The sequence below is a fragment of the Acomys minous genome (genome assembly GCF_964271855.1).
Source record: "Acomys minous genome assembly, chromosome: 15".
Classification (NCBI taxonomy): domain Eukaryota; kingdom Metazoa; phylum Chordata; class Mammalia; order Rodentia; family Muridae; genus Acomys; species Acomys minous.
This window is the reverse complement of record NC_140497.1, coordinates 44,492,108-44,508,280: the sequence shown is the minus strand read 5'-3', so window position 1 is coordinate 44,508,280 and position 16,173 is coordinate 44,492,108. Positions and strand designations below refer to the sequence as shown.

At 43.3% G+C, this 16,173-nt stretch overlaps 1 protein-coding gene across 3 annotated transcripts in view; it reads left to right on the top strand.

Annotated features, from left to right (window-relative positions):
* Positions 1 to 16,173, top strand: part of GALNTL6 (polypeptide N-acetylgalactosaminyltransferase like 6) — a 1,047,269-nt gene that overhangs the window by 1,006,684 nt on the left and 24,412 nt on the right. For all 3 annotated transcript variants that reach the window (XM_084760044.1, XM_084760046.1, XM_084760045.1), the window contains one exon: positions 10,273 to 10,389. In XM_084760044.1, the coding sequence (XP_084616170.1) occupies positions 10,273 to 10,389 (117 nt within the window). The remainder of the gene's footprint in view (positions 1 to 10,272; positions 10,390 to 16,173) is intronic.

The window sequence follows — 16,173 nt, the reverse complement described above, 5'->3', positions numbered from 1 at the left end:
GAACGGAGCCAGCCAAGTGGGGCACACGTGGTGCAGTGAGTTACGTAGGTAAGGACTAAGACCAGCGCTTCTCTGCCCACTCCAGTTTTCTTTGCAGGAAAGGCATGTTCAATAAAAACCAGAATTCAAAATCTAGACTCTCATGCAACGCTCAGAATATTTCTCACTGTCTCTGTCTCTGTCTCTGTCTCTGTCTCTGTCTCTGTCTCTGTCTCTGTCTCTGTTGTCTCTCTGTTTCTCTCTCTCTCTCTCTCTCTCTCTCTCTCTCTCTCTCTCTCTCTCTCTCTGTGTGTGTGTGTGTGTGTGTGTGTGTGTGTATTTGTGTATGTCAGTCTCTGTGAATCTCTCTCTGTTTCTGTCCCTCTGTATCTCTGTTTGTGTGTGTGTGTGTGTTTGTGTATGTCAGTCTCTTTCTCTGTGAGTCTCTCTGTTTCTGTCCCTCTGTTTCTCTGTCTCTCTGCCTTCCCCTTCCATCACTTCCTTTCTCCTTCCCTTCCTCTTTCTCCCCCCTAGTTTCCCCCCCTCCACCCTTGATCTTTCTCAAGATGCCTCGTCTCACTTCTCAGTTACCACCTATGGAGGTATTCATCATGAGTAACCAAATATTCTCTGTGAGTCTCAGAGCTCAGTGAACTGATTGTCACCTCTCTGTCTCTCAGAGCCCCCCTAAGTGTCCGTGATTTATTTCTAGCTCTGCTTTAGTGTCTCAGACTCTGATGCAATATTTGACTAAGTACTTCTTTATGAAACCCAAGGACTCATAGCCTTTATTAATCCCCATCTATTCTTTCAGGCTCAGAAAGCCATTTGCCACAATTTGTCAGCCCAAAAGGAGACTTTTCTAGTCATTGAGTTATAACTATTACCATCTGGGAAACTCAAGAGCACAGACCCAGGAATCAAAGCCATGGATACAAGCCTCGCCTGTCACCCATTTGCTATATAAGCTTGTGCAAATCACTTGCTTTCTCGGGGCTGCAGATGGGAGAGTACATGAACACACCACATAGCATGGTAGTGAAACCGAACTGACAGTGCGTGTAAAGGAATCCGGTTCAGCATAAAATGGGTGGAAACGGCTGCCTTAATTCATTTCCCTTTTATCAGAGAAGACTTACTTATCGTAATCTCCAAAGAAGTCCCTTATTTACACAAATTTCCCTTTCCAGCTTTTGCGGGGAGTCGGGGTGGGGGTGGGGTGGTGGAATTGTTTTTGACAAATGACCCGTAATGTTAAAAGTTCCTATTTTTGAGGTTATACATGATTTTCTAATAATACAACACTCAACTTTAAGTGGCAAGACCTGGTTTCAGTAAAAGACTAGTTGGAGTGAAGTCTATATGGATCTGAAAGCCCACGGGCAATCTTTATGCTGTGGGCTCATGTTTCTCTTGCATAATATAAGCCAGCCTTCTGAAATGAGCAGTTCTAGTAAGTCCCAGGGCAAGAGAGAGATGCCAAAGCAATTACACTTATAGTGAATTCAGAAGAGAGTGTGTACAAGATAGGAGGGAAAAAAATCTCTGTGGGCATCGTTTCAAGCCAACAGCCGTTGGATGCCACCAGCACGGAGCAATTAGAGAGAGGACGGATCTGCTGAAGCAAAAATGGTGCAGTGGCTGTAAGGCAAAACTTTAAACAGCGAGAAGTCCAGTCGGGGTGGTTACTGCACTTGTGTTAACTTTGTATTTATAGACTGTAATTTCTAAAAGTACTTCATTATCTTTCGAAGCCTCAAATCAATTACGGCATGGCTTATTTATAACTCCAGCCTCAAGTCGCCGTATCCCAAAATAACTGTGTCAGTTTAAATTCGGTTTTGGCCCTGCGTGTGTCTGCCCCATCATGACCCAGCTTCTAGAAGGAGAAGCTTCTACTAATTGACCATAATTTTTTATCTCCCGGTTTATATCAATCCACTGGGCAACCTGTCTGCTTTCCCCATTCACACCGTAGAAACTATTCTCGGAAAGGTCACGTATAGACTTCTCAACACACTTCCACCATCGTGCCTGTTGGCCTCCCCAATAGGAGTGGACACCACTGGGCTTCCCATGTCTTCTTCAAGCTCTCTTTCCTGCCCTTCTCTGACTCCCCTCTCACCGTCCCTGCCCTTTTCCTAACGACTGCCTTTGCACTCTTCTAAAAGGAGTCATTCGGAACATTCCATCTGCTGTCTCCTTTCTTCACACTCTTTGCTTGACCGTTGTTATATACTTTTCTTATTTGCATGTGGTCTAGTCTGGTAGCAGGAATTACGTCAGTGTTCTGAGCAAGGAAATATTAGCATTTAACAATGTACTGTATGTAAAAGGATAAACTAGGGCTCTTAAAAACTACAGAAGCATCAACTCAAAAATAAATGAATACCATTTAGGATCCCGGGAATGTGAGCAAGGCAGGAATTGAGGTGTTGAGGAGGGGCCTCCAACCATTCCTCCACCGAGACTGACCTTCCATGAAGTGGTTCGGCTGCCAGAGACAACGAAGAAGAACTGTGCAGCGCATAACACATAGCAGCTAGTCTGAGAGCCACTACAGTGAGTGCTTCTCTCTTCTACCCTACTTCACTCACTAATTTGCTGGCATTTCCCTTGAAAACCACCACGCCAAAATTATAAAAATAAATAATAAAAAAAGGAAACCTCTGTCTTCTGGTGTCTCTTGAATTTGGCACTATTATTAACAAAGCTCAAAATTTCACATACTAAGAACAGATTCATGCCTACAAGGGTCCATAATAGGCATAGTGCATATTTCTAAATATATGATCTCTTGGATATAGATATATGTTACAAAGTTGTGACATCTCAAACTCAGTGTACCTTTCTCATTATCCATATACAAATAATTGTTAAGCCCTGAAATTTCAACATGGAAAAAAAAAAGTCCCTGAAAGACATCTCTTCCTTTAGATCCACATCGTGAATTAACCCCAGCACAGCTCAGATAGTCATTATCCATTTAAATCAGTCTCCATCTTTGCACTCACACAATTCTCTATTTCTTTCCATTAATCATCATAATTTAACACCTGCAAAAAGTTTCACTCTCGAAGCCATCTAATAATCTCTTTACTATCATCACACTCAGTCCCAGTGTTGCTGCTGCTGCTATAAAGGTTTGACATGTATTGAGCACTTAATACTTAATATGGGCTGGATAATATGACATCTATGAATATATGTGTATATATTCAGTTTAATACAACTAACGTATAAAGAATTACTGTCTCTGTGAAAAATTGAGGCTAAAAAATGTAAAGAAACATCTGGGCATGTGCCTGTAATCCCAGCACCCAGGGAGGCAGAGGCAGGCAGAGCTCTGTGAGTTCAAGGCCAGCCTGGTCTATGAAGTGAGTCCAGGACAGCCCGGACTACACAGAGAAACCCTGTCTTGGGGAAGCGGGAGAGAGGCAGGGGGGTGGGGGGTGGGGGGCAGGGGGGTTGGGAGGACAGAAACTTGTGTGAGCTCACAGAGCTAGAAAGTTGTCAAAGCGCATTCTCACCCTGGACCTTCTGGTTAGAGAATTTGTGCTCCTAACTACAACACAATATGCCCTTCCCGCCACTAAAAATAAAAATGAGGCTTAAGTTACTCGGTGAGGTCTGGGACTTGTACAGTAAAACTATAAAGCACTGCTGAAGTGAGTTGAAGACCATCACAAATGGAGAAGCCTCCTTTTTATAGATTTAGAGATACAATATTGCTGTGCCAATCCTGACCAAAGCACGTTACAGATTTAATGCAATCCCTATCAAAATTCCAAAAGCAGGGGGTTCGTGTTTGTTTGTTTGTTTGTTTGTTTGTTTGTTCTGTTTGGTTGGTTGGTTGGTTGGTTCGTCAGTTGGTTGGTTCATGGTTGGTTGGTTCATGGTTGGTTGGTTAGTTAGTTTTACTTTTGTTTTTTGTTGTTGTTGTTGTTGTTGTTGTTGGTTTCGTTTGGTTTGGTTTTTGAGACAAGGTTTCTCTGTGTAACCTTGACTTGCCTAGAACTCACTCTGTAAACCTTGATGGCCTCAAACTCACAGATCCGCCTGCCTCTGCCTCCCAAGTGCTGGGATTAAAGGTGTGCGCTAGCACTGCCCATCGGTTCACACTACTTACTTCAAAACCAAACATAAAACTACAGTAAATTTTTAATTGTACTAAGGGATGAGGAAAAAAAAACAAGTAACAACAGAATAGTCTAGATTGTCATGAAGTGGACTCTCATGTAAACAATCAACTGACTTTGTTCAAACTATTGGACATCCATCATCAAGACTTGATCTCTTGAAGGCCTCATCATTCATATATCAGAATATGACCTTATTTGGGAAGAGGGTTGTTTCAGATAGAACTAATTAAAATGACATCATACTTGCTGCTCTTACAGAGGACCCACATGGTGGCTTACAACCATCTAAAGCTCCAGTTCCAGCAATCTCATACTCTCTTATGCTTCCATGGGCAGCAGCTTACACATAATGCATATCCAAACACACAAGCAAGCACATACACACAAAATAAAATAAACTTGAAAATAAGACATAGAGGGAAACTCTATGGCACTAGATTGGCAACAGTTTCTTAAATATCACACACACACACACACACACACACACACACACACTCACACACACGCACGCACACACACACACAAATATAAGCAACAAAATGAAAACAAGATGTACTAGACTTTATCAAAATTGGAGCTTTCATCTATCAAACATACTATTGCTAATGCAAAATGGTAACTTTATAGGCAGAAAAAATGTGCAGATCATATCCAGTGTGAGATTGATATCCATAATACACAAATATACTAAAATCTCAACAATAAAAATATAAGCAAAAGTGGGCAAAAGACCAGAACAAATTTTTCTATGAAGAAGATTCACAAATGATCATAAAATGGTATTGAAAGTCACTAGCCATAAGGCAAATACAAATCAAAAACCCGAAGTGAGCTAATACTTCATGAAGAGTTGCTGTTGGCAGAATGTGTGGAAATTTAGGAACTCCTGTGCATTATTTGTACAAGTGTAATGTGCACTCTCTATGGAAAACTGTTTGGCAGTCCTTTAAAAAGTGAAGCTCAGAACTGTCATTTGCCATCAGGGTATTAATTCTAGTCCTAAGTTTATAACCAGAAGCATTCAAAACAGAGATTTGTATGCCAAGGTTTATTGCAGCATTATTCACAGTAGCCAAGAGACAGGAAATAAAACTCAAGTATCCATCAATATGTAAATAAGCAAAGATGGGGTGGTTCGTGTGTGTGTGTGTGTGTGTGTGTGTGTGTGTGTGTGTGTGGTGTGTGTGTGTGTGTGTGTGTGTGTGTGTGTGTGTATCATTCAGCTTTAAGAAGGAATAAAGTTCTGATAGATGCTACAACAGGGAAACCTTGAATATACTGTGCTAAGTGAAATAAGCCGGACACAAAAGAACACACATAGTAAGATCCACTGATACGAAATGCCTAGGACACAGAAATTCATATTTTCAACGGAATAGACATTAACAAGGGCAGGGAGTTATTGCTTGATGGTTAATGGTTGCTGTTTTGAATAATTAGAATGCCTTGGGAATAGATAATAACGATAATTACACAGCATTTGAATATATTAATATTGCCAAATTGAACATTTTTAAGCGGTAACTTTGTGTAATGCATAGTTTACTGCATTTTTTTAAGTCTGTAAGCAGATACCAAAAGCCTGTGAAACTGAAAAGAAGAAAGTGAAAGTCCGTGTGGCAGCTGGACCTAAAATCGACAGGCAGAAGTTAATTAAGGGGAAAGGGAGAAGAGAGGTGGGCATGTGTGACATGGTGTTGCCTGGGATCTTGAGCAACTGGAAGTAATATTTCCAAAATTAATGAGTCGCACGCTGAAAAACCTGTTTGGTTGTCATTGCCTAGTATTTGAAGGGCTCAAAGCGTAATGCAGGTGTGATTTGACTGTGACATCACCCCCATCTCATACATGACTTGGCTTTAAAAATAAGTGGCAGCCAACATCCCCGGGCCCACTTGCATCTGTATATTGCCTAAAACATGCATCTGCTCAATCCTTACAACTACCTTTTCATACAATTCTTGCCACTTGACAGTGTACTATATCGCCTTAATACTTGATACACATTCTATTCTTCCTTTCTGATTTAATTCTCCCATCCCTCCTCCTCCTTCTCCTCCTAGTCCTCCATCACAACAACCAGCACCACAAAAAGGACTCACTATGTCACCCTGGCTGGCCTCAAGTTCACAGAGATCTGTCTGCTTCTGTTTGTCTTGTTCTTGAGACAAGATTTCAGGTATTAGTCAACCATGTTCCTGAAACTCGACAATAAAGCAGCCGAGGAGAGCCTTAACCTTCTGATCCTCCTGCCTCTATCCCTAAAGGCTGGTATGACAGCAGGCATGCCTCTGGAGCGCTGGGATTACAGGCTTGTGCCACCATACCTGGTACAGAGGGTGGAACCAGGGTGTTGTGCATGGTAGGTAACCATAGAACCAACTGAGCTCCCTGAGAGCTTCCTGGATAGGGGAATAACTGTTGGTTGAACTTGAGCCTGATTCTTCCTGTATGCCTACCAAAGGCCTTTGCTCTCTGCCTTTTGCCAAGCCTTGCCCAGAAGGATTATATTTCCTTAACCCTGTCACCCATCATGATTTCCTTCTCCCTGATTTTTTTTTACCTTCTTCCCACTCATGCCTAGTCAAGCACCTCTTCTGGTTCTAATCCTTCCTAGCCTTCCTCTGGATCCTTTGATGTGACTTAATAATGCCAAGCCTGGAAGCCAGGCATCAAAGGAATGAAGCCTAACAGTGGTGTCCTCTATCACAGATTTGTACAAGAGTCTGTGTCCTAGATTTGGGGTGTGTGTGTGTGTGTGTGTGTGTGTGTGTGTGTGTGTGTGTACTGCCTTACTTTCACACACAGTGCAGAGCCCAGACCAAATAAAATCATTTGTATATACTATTACCTATAGTCTTTAAGCCTTGAATCTGTTTGGATTCTATTCACATTTTTATTTTGATGAATCTGTGTCTGTGAATAACAGGAGAGATACAGAGCACAGGCTTCTAGAGACGAAGATGCAAAGACAAAGAAGAAAGAAGGAAGGAAGGATGGCTGGGGGTTGGTCTTGTCCCAGCTGTCTACTTTGGCCTGTACTGAACTCCCAGCATTTCCTCTCTGGCACAACTTGGTGCTGGAATTTACACAGATGTAGACAATTACGCCTTTGAAACTTGAAAATTGGCTTGCCAAGCAGTTTATTCCATTGTCTACACAGCTGCCATCTGAGAGAGAGTTTAGAAAATTCAAGAATTTAAGAGCATGGTGTCCTCTACCCCTGCCAGAGGCCTTCTGGGCTCCTAACCCTTGGAAACAGAATGAGGCTCCCTGGGAGGGCTGGTCATGTGGATGAGCTGAGTTGGCAGGGCCACTGCTCATGTCCCTAGCTTGAGATGCCCCCTCATTTCTCCTTTTGTAAGAGTAGAGAGCCATGGATGGCAAACTTAAATGCCAAGCCTGTGGAATAGCCTCTCCTTCTGTGGCCAAGTGCCTACAAATATGAAAACAGTGGCTTCCCCTTCATCAGTGTGGTTTGGAGCTCCTAGACTGCTTTAGAGGGAAGGGCAGCTCCAAAAAGGTGACAGCAACATACGCTTTGAGAACTCTTAACAAGGATGTGCCAGGGCATTGTAAGGCCCAGTGGTGCAGAGACAGACCTTCCCAGAGTGCTGTTAGGCAGTTATTCAGGTGACAGACAGCTTCAGAAAAGCTACATACTGGACCCAGCGGGGGAGATAAAGCCAGAGCTTTGCAGAGTGAGCTGGGCTCAGGACAGTATTAGCTCACCAGACACAGTAGAGATGGCTGAGACAAGAGGATCAAAAGTTCCAGGGCAGTCTGGGATGCAAAGCAAGACAATGCCTCCCCTTTACACACACACACACACACACACACACACACACACACACACACACACGCACACACACACATGCACACATGCACGGGACAGTGATATTGAAACTATCCGTGTTACCATTTTACTAAAGGAGCATGTGTGTTGCCTTTTCACACACGTGGTGAAAAGTGTTTTTACAAAAGGCTTTTCTTCTTTCTTGCCCCTCCAAGTGCCTGATTCTCCCTCCCCCATCCAAAATCCCAAAAGAATGTTTCCCCTTAGTCCTTGTTTAGGAAGGATAAAGTAAGTTGTTTTTTGTTTTTGTTTTTGTTTTTTTTAAGTGGTGATCAATCAGTTATACTCTGATGAGCAGTCAAGTTCACTCTTGTGAACTGCCGGGTCTTGCTTGGTACCAAGAAGAGGATGCAATGGGTTTACAAGGGGTGGTGGTGAACAATGTCCCTAATTCATGGTCCAAGTGTGGAGCTGCTAGGTGTCGAGAGAGCAAGGACCAGTGTGATCGTCCGTACCCACCTGCAAGTGGTGGGTTGGTGCTTGTTTTGGAGGTGGGAAATCCATAATTGTCCCTGTCGTCTATGTCGGACATATCAAATTTCGCTTTATTTCACACACCTCTCACACGGGAGACAAAGACCTTCTCGGAGGTCCCGGAGCAGTTGGCAGACCTCTTGCCATCTTCTCTGAACAAGGAACAAGTGCCAGTATTACCATCTCCTGCAGGGCATTCAACCCACCTCAACCCCCAACACACACAGAACCTGAACTAGCTCCCACTACATTGTCTCTATCCTGGTTCCATTACTTCCTTTCCCAATTCCCAGTATTGTTGACCGAGTCCACAATGAATGGACTTGGCTGGGTTATCTTCTCGCTTATCTCCTCCCTCCAGTCAAAAGAACCAGAGCAAAACCTAACAGCTGGGCGCACTCTATTCTTCTGTTCATCTTTAAACATACCAAGAGATAATAATTCGGGGCTACTATCAGCATACGAGGGGGGCTGCTTGTGTAACACGGGCACCTGTGTCACCACCTCTAATATCCAGCCTTAAGACGAGCTGTGTCGGGGCTGGAGAGGTGGCTCAGAGGTTAAGAGCACTGACTGTTCGTCGAAAGGTCCTGAGTTCAATTCCCAGCAACCACATGGTGGCTCATAACCATCTATGATGTAATCTGATGCCCTCTTTTAGCATGCAGGCATATATGAAGGTGAAGCACTGTATACTTAAATAAATAAATATTAAAAAATAAAAAAGACGGGCTGTGTCAATGATGCTAGCAGAGGACCAGCGGGTCCTCCAGGTAGAAGGAAAGTGCAAAGGACCTGTCCCTCATCAGACTCCACTTCTGCTGTTTCAGTTCTTGGGATTTTTTTTCCCATATTAACCCTTTACTTACCTCTAACTATTTAGTACTAATATAATAATTGGAAAGGACTGTCCTATGCAACATAATCCTCAGCCTGTATAGATAATCCTCTGGGATGACCTTGAACTCGTCATCCAGAAGAAATGCTAACCTGGGACAAAAGCCAACTGCAGCCGGAGTAGAGCTTGAGGTCACTGTAGACTGCACAGAATTGTGCGATACCGAAGAGCCCTTTTCCTTAACCATACACTTTACCTGTAGCACTTACTGGGGACTCTCTCCCCACTGGGAGGGTAATGATAGAGGTGCTTGAAGAGGAATAACAAATTCCATCTTAAGCCCTTCCTGGATGAAAAAACGCTCTCATTATAGAGGTTGAGGTTCTTTTATTGTATTTTTTTTTTTTTTGGAATTTTTTTTTTAATATATGGTAAAAAACCTTCCCAAAGGTCCATCATTTAGTCACCACACACTTGTTCAAATTTTTTAATTAACTTATTCAGATTACAACTCAATTGTTATCCCAACACTTGTGTCCTCCCATTCCTCCTTCCCTCCCGCTTTCACCCTATTCGCCTCCTCTAGGTATAAGACAGAGGGGGAACCTCCTCCCCCACTATATGGCCATAGGCTATCAAGTTTCATCTTGGCAGCCTGCTTATTCTTTCTTTGAGTGCCGCCAGGCCTCCCCACCAAGGGGAAGTCGGGGTTCTATGCCAGTCCCTCTGCCACGTTATCAGTGACTAATTTTGTTGCAACAAGTTAGATGTAATTTGGTCTTTTGACTATGTCATGTTCTTTCACATATAGACCATGTTATATTTCACGTCGTCATTTTTTTCCCCCTTTGACAAGCTGCATATAAATTCAAGGTGTCTTTCTAGTCCTGTCATCAAAAAGACAGACCGTGGAGGATCTTTATCAGTGCCAGGACTGTGAGGAATAGTAACCCAGCCCCGTGCTTGACGTGTTCTTGGTACAGATTCGAAACGTGGCGGCCAACTTATGTGTGGATAGCAAGCATGGAGCCACAGGGACGGAGCTGAGGCTGGACATCTGCATCAAGGATGGCTCCGAAAGGACCTGGTCTCATGAACAGGTGAGTCAGAAGCCATGGCAGGGGGGGGGGGGGGACCTGAGGGTAGCATGGAGTGTGACCATTGACTAAGATAAGGAATAGAAACACGTTTCATCTGGGAGAACAAGGATGGGTGTAATGGCTCAGCCACTAACGAGCTTGCCTTGCACACATTGGAACTCGAGTTTGGTCATTTAGAACCCATATTTTCGAGGCTTGAACAGCCCAGGTCTGGTTAGGCAGAGACATGCAATTGAATGGGGAATGCATACACACACACACACACACACACACACACACACACACACACACACACACGGAAAACTATACCTGTAGAATGAGAGACATGAAAGCCACATGGGAGCTATTGAGAGGACAGTGGTGACCGGTAATAAGGAGCTAATACCACGAGACAGAGGAGTGGAGTTGGAGGATAAATAAGAGCAAAGTATATTCAGGAGTGTCACAATGAAGGCACTATTTTGTGGGCTAACCTTTATTTATTTGTATGTGCCCGTGTATACGTGTGGGGGCACACACCTATGCCAGGAAAAGGTGTTGAAGCTCCTCTTCCATCATTCGACACCTACTCACTTGAGGGTCTCACCCCGAACTCTGGGCCTTGCATTTTCTTCCCAGGATGGAAGCCAGCAAGCCCTAGCATTCTCCTGTCTCAATCCCACTTCCTCAGGGCTGGTCCCTCATGATGTTTGAGCAATCCAACTCTGAGCCACTGAGCCATCCATCTCTGCAACTCCTCGCACAATTCTAGAAACTATTTTATTTTTTAAGATAGAAAGATGGTAGTAGAATTGATGGGTGTGACACATTCTTACTGTCTTACCCACAATAGCAGTTTTCAAGCAATGAACCCAAAGACTGTGAGGGAATTCATCCAACAAAACTGCATAGTTTTAATAAAAGGCTATGTTTTGTGTTTGAGACTTCGTCTAACCTTAATTTTCCCTCCTGGCTGTCTGTTTGGTTATTTTTGTTTCATTGGTTGGATGTTGTTGTTGTTGTTGTTGTAGACCAGGCTGGCCTCGAACTCACAAACATCCTCCTGCCTCTGCCTCCCAAGTGCCGGGATTAAAGGCATGTGCCACTGCGTCCTGCACAGTAGTGGTTCTTAATCGTGCATGCAACGTAAATTTGAGGCAGCAGCACCCCGACACACACCCCACAGGCTGTTTTCAGGCGATGCACTGCTTTGATTGAAAGACATTTCACTACAGCTTCACTTAAGGAAAGTGTGGTTTCTAATCCAACTTAAACTGTGAAAGCCTTTATAAATGGGTCTCTCCTTAAATTGGATTACCCGTGAAAAAGAAATGATAGTGTTTAGCACTGCATGGTTCAGGTTTGAAGAATGAAATATTTCCACTAGAAAGGTATGGGATGCATCACACAGGTTTAACAAGAATCAATAGTCATAGTTACAAAGAAAAACAGCTGCTAAGCACAGCTAAGGCCTTTCCCATCCCACTTCCCTCTGCAGAAGGCCAAGCCCACAGTCACAGCATTATGCCCTGACAGTGTTTCCAGTTTCTCGGGATGGACCATCATAACCATCTTAGGAAAACAGCAAGACAAGGAAGCAAGCACGTGCCCTGTTGGCATAACTGCACTGTTGTAGCTGTATTCCTCAATTGTCTGTCTTGCACACCAGACGGAAGTGGGCTGGGCTGGAGCATTCATGTGCCTTCGAGAGACTCCGTGCCTCATGTACACATTCCATACAAAAGAGTCTTGAGCAAAATGAACAATTGAGCAATGACCCTACACATCCTGAGGGCCATAAGGAGCTGCTAAAAGACACTTCTCCCCTCCCAACTCTCTCTCTCTCTCTCTCTCTCTCTCTCTCTCTCTCTCTCTCTCTCTCTCTCTCTCTCTCTCTCCCTCTCTCTCTCTTCCTGCCCTTCCCATCCTGAATTACAATCGCAGAAGCAGCAAGTTCAAAAGCCAGTCAAGGATTAATCCCGTCAGATAACACCTACACCCTCTAACACTCTCCAACTAGTCATTATCCAGGGTGTTCTTAGAAAGATAAAGGGCCGTAGAGTCAGGCCAACATAGACTTCACTTTAAACCAAGCAGCTTTGTGAAACTGTTTGATTCTTCTGAAGGCCCAGAGGTTCATCATCCTTAAATAAGCTCAAGAAGCCTGTCAGTAAAACCAGCATTCGTTGTTCTTTGGAGGAATATCCTCTAAAATTAAAGGGAGATACTATAACAAAAAAACTTTGTTTCTTGGTTTAAACTCATCTCTTCTTTTCAGCCCAAGCAGGAAACAGATTTAGGTAGCTTACATGGACACGCATGTGAATATCTAAACCAGGTTTAATATTTCTAAACAGGGAAATTCTAGAATCAAGTGTGCTCTGGCCTGGAATTTTTATTTGGCAGCTAAAAATGATTCCAAACAAACTGGAGTATCTTGCATACTTTTATTGATTTACCTTAGGCTAAACTGTAAAATCTGTAGGCATGTAATTTAAGAAATAGTCACCAGAGGGCAGCACTAGACAAGAAGAAAATTCTACACAGGCAGGAAAAAAAAAATCCCTCAGATACTACAGCTCTTTCCAATCTCTGGATAGCCTAAGGTTGCAAGGAGGAGAGACTTGAATCCTGCTTGAAACATGTGTGTCCGTATACTGATGCAGCACGGACAAATTCATTTTACAGTAACATGTGCCTCCACATACTGACGCAGCACAGGCAAATTCATTTTACAGTAATTAATGTAAGCCTTACTCAATATTTTGCTTAAGGACTTGTACATTATAACTCACTCTTTTACATTTAGATTAAAATTCCTGGATGAGAAGTACATCAGGCCTGGGAAATTATGGTTATTCATTTTAATACCAAAGCCGTCAAACTGACGAAATGAGTAAACAAACTTGTTACAAAGGCAAGAAGGGTCCATTGAAGCATACCGTTATAAAGAAAACCTTACACAGCATGCTACTCAGGATTAATCCGGCTTCTGCGAGGGAAGCAGGCGTGTGATTCATGCTTCCAGGGTCAGCTGCTGAGCTGTTTGATATCACGCTGGCATTGTGTGCTGGCTCCCAGTTTCCTCTTGGGATCAAGAAAGAAACATAAAAATAGATCCAAATATGAGTGTAAGATCTAAAAGGCAACTCCCCAGCCCCATTATGAGTATATGGGGGGGGGGGGGAGTCAGAAGAGAGGAGGCGGCTCGCCTGGCCTAGTTTGCCTGTTCTTTCTGCAGGCTCAGCAGCAGGCACTGAGCTCTTGCAGGGAAGAAGCACTGCAGGCCTTTCCGTCCTGCTGAGGGAGCTGACAGGTTTTTCTCTTATCCAGACTTGGAGGGGGACACACACAAACAGAAATCCACAAAGTCAGGGCATGCAGAGAAAGAACACACGCCTTTCTTTGGGAATAAACAACCCGCCACTAGGACACGGCATTGTGATGAGTACACACTGTAGGAAGAAACATGCTATAACCCAGATCCCTGCAAACGGCATAACAATGAAATAAAATATCACTCCCCACAGAGAGGAAAACATGTTTTTCAATTGTCTCATCAGGATGCCAGATTAAGATAAGTGTGTTTGCGGCTCCAATATAGAGTTTATTTGTATAATACAATGCAATACAACACAATACAGACCCGGGCAGTGTTACACACACCACATGCACATGGAGGCAAGAAAAAAAAGTTCATGACTCAAAATCCATATTTTAAAGCATCACTCGAAAGAAGAGAGGGGGGAAATTGACATCCACTTACTTTTAAACTAATTGTTTGAGTTTGAAAAGAGAACAAAAACCATCAGGGGTTTACATTCTTACATAGTAAGACTGGTCCAGGAGTAGGAGGCAGATTTTGAGTGCCACAGTAAGTTCCAAATACTGTTTGCTTGTTTCTACTCTGGAAAAAAAAAAGTATCTAACGAAGGATCCATTGGTAAGTGGCGACTGGAAACATTTTAAAAACATAAAAGAGAAAAAAATAGTCATTGGAAGGCACACAAAAGTAAAGCAATTGATATAATTTGAAGATTTATCACCCCGGGGCTCAGGATTGCAATCATCAGGTAAAAAATAGCAAGAATAATGCAGAATACTTTATGAAAATCTCCTTCCAGCTATCAGTCTACCAATGGAAAGAAGATCATTACCCCATAATAACAATCCTAGAAACAGGAAATGAAAGTTGCCGAAGTTTGCCCAGATTTTATAGTAAGACTAGATGAAGCTTAAGAGACAAATTTGCTGTCATTCGGGCATTCCTTGGGGCTTAACTGATCCATTTAATGAAAAGTAGGAGACAATGGAATAAAAGGAGCCTGGACGCTTGAGACCGAAGTTACATCTCTCTAAGGAAGGTTGGTGCTGGGGGGACAACAAACCCTTTCATCTTCAGGCTGCTGAGTGTAGAAAAACTAAGTGTAGAGAGGGGAGCTGGGCACACAGCCATGGCGAGAGACAGTTTTCTCTATGAGTGCAGCCCCTGGTAAACCCTTCCCTCCCACTCCACAGGGCAAGAATATTTGGGGGAGGGGCCAAAGGAGAGGAAGGTGAATCTAGGAAGAGTTGAAGGAGGGGGTGGATATGATCAGAACACATTTTATGAAACTCTCAAAGAACTGAGAAGAGGAGGAGGAGGAAAAGGAAGACAAAAAAAAAAAAAAAAGAGAGACCATGAAAGAGAAAAAGGGGGTAGGTGAACATGAGCCAGAAGCAAGGCGCTAAGCAGCGTTCCTCAGAGTCTCTGCTTCGGCTCCCGCCTTGAGTTCCTGCTTTTTCCTCCCTTCATGATGACCTGTAGCCTATGAGCCAAACAACCCTTTCCTCCCTAAAATTAGACAAGTAAATAAAAGCTTTTTAAAAAGCCTAGTTGACATGGTTGAGGATTCATTTCTGTTTCTATTATTTTTGCACTGGGAAGCACCCATGGAAAACACCTCCCACTGTGGCTCTGTGGCTTCTCCTGAGAGGTTGAACTGGGGAGGGAAATCATGAGTGCCAGGAGTCAGCCACAGCGCAGCTGCAGTCAGGAAGCAGAAAGAGATGAACGCTGATGCTCCGCTGTTTTCTCCCCTTTTCCCTTTTGATTTGCTCTAGGGCCACAGCCCAGATAAAGGTACCAGCCACAGTCATGGTGGATCCTCCTTGCTCTGTTAACCCTCTCTTTCTGGCTGCCTTCAAGGAGAGAGGCAACCTGACAGACACCCCAATTATTGAGTATTTCCTCCAACATAAGCCAAAATAAGTCTTCCCTTCAAAACAAAACAAACAAGCAAACAAAACCCCAAACACACATAGAGCAAGACAGGCAGAAGAGAAACACAAAAGTCAGTCAAGACGTCTTGATTCAAACTAGTCAACGTGGCGCATGCCTGTGATGTCAGCACTCAGAAAGCTAAGGCAGGTTGTGATGTTTAAGACCAGCCTGGGCTATGTAGTGAGCAGAAGGCCAGTAGGACCCAATTGGGTTTTGTTTGTTTGTTTGTTTTAAAGACTAAAACTAAAACTAATTCGTTTATCTTGATAATTTCAAGTTTCTGTTGAAGTAATTAGTATAAGTTACACGTATTGAACATAAATTTTATTAAGCACCAATGCTTACCATGAACTTTTCTGGGTACTGGGAAAATGAGTTCTAAAAGGACACGCTGTGCCATTAAAGCTCTCACTACCTAATGAGGGATATAGAAACACAGTGGGAAGTCATGATGGACTAAGAAAAGAGATGAGGAAGGCAAAGCTATTCAGAAATGAAGGCCGCTTTGACCTCTGGACGTCTATACTGACGAGTAAAACTAC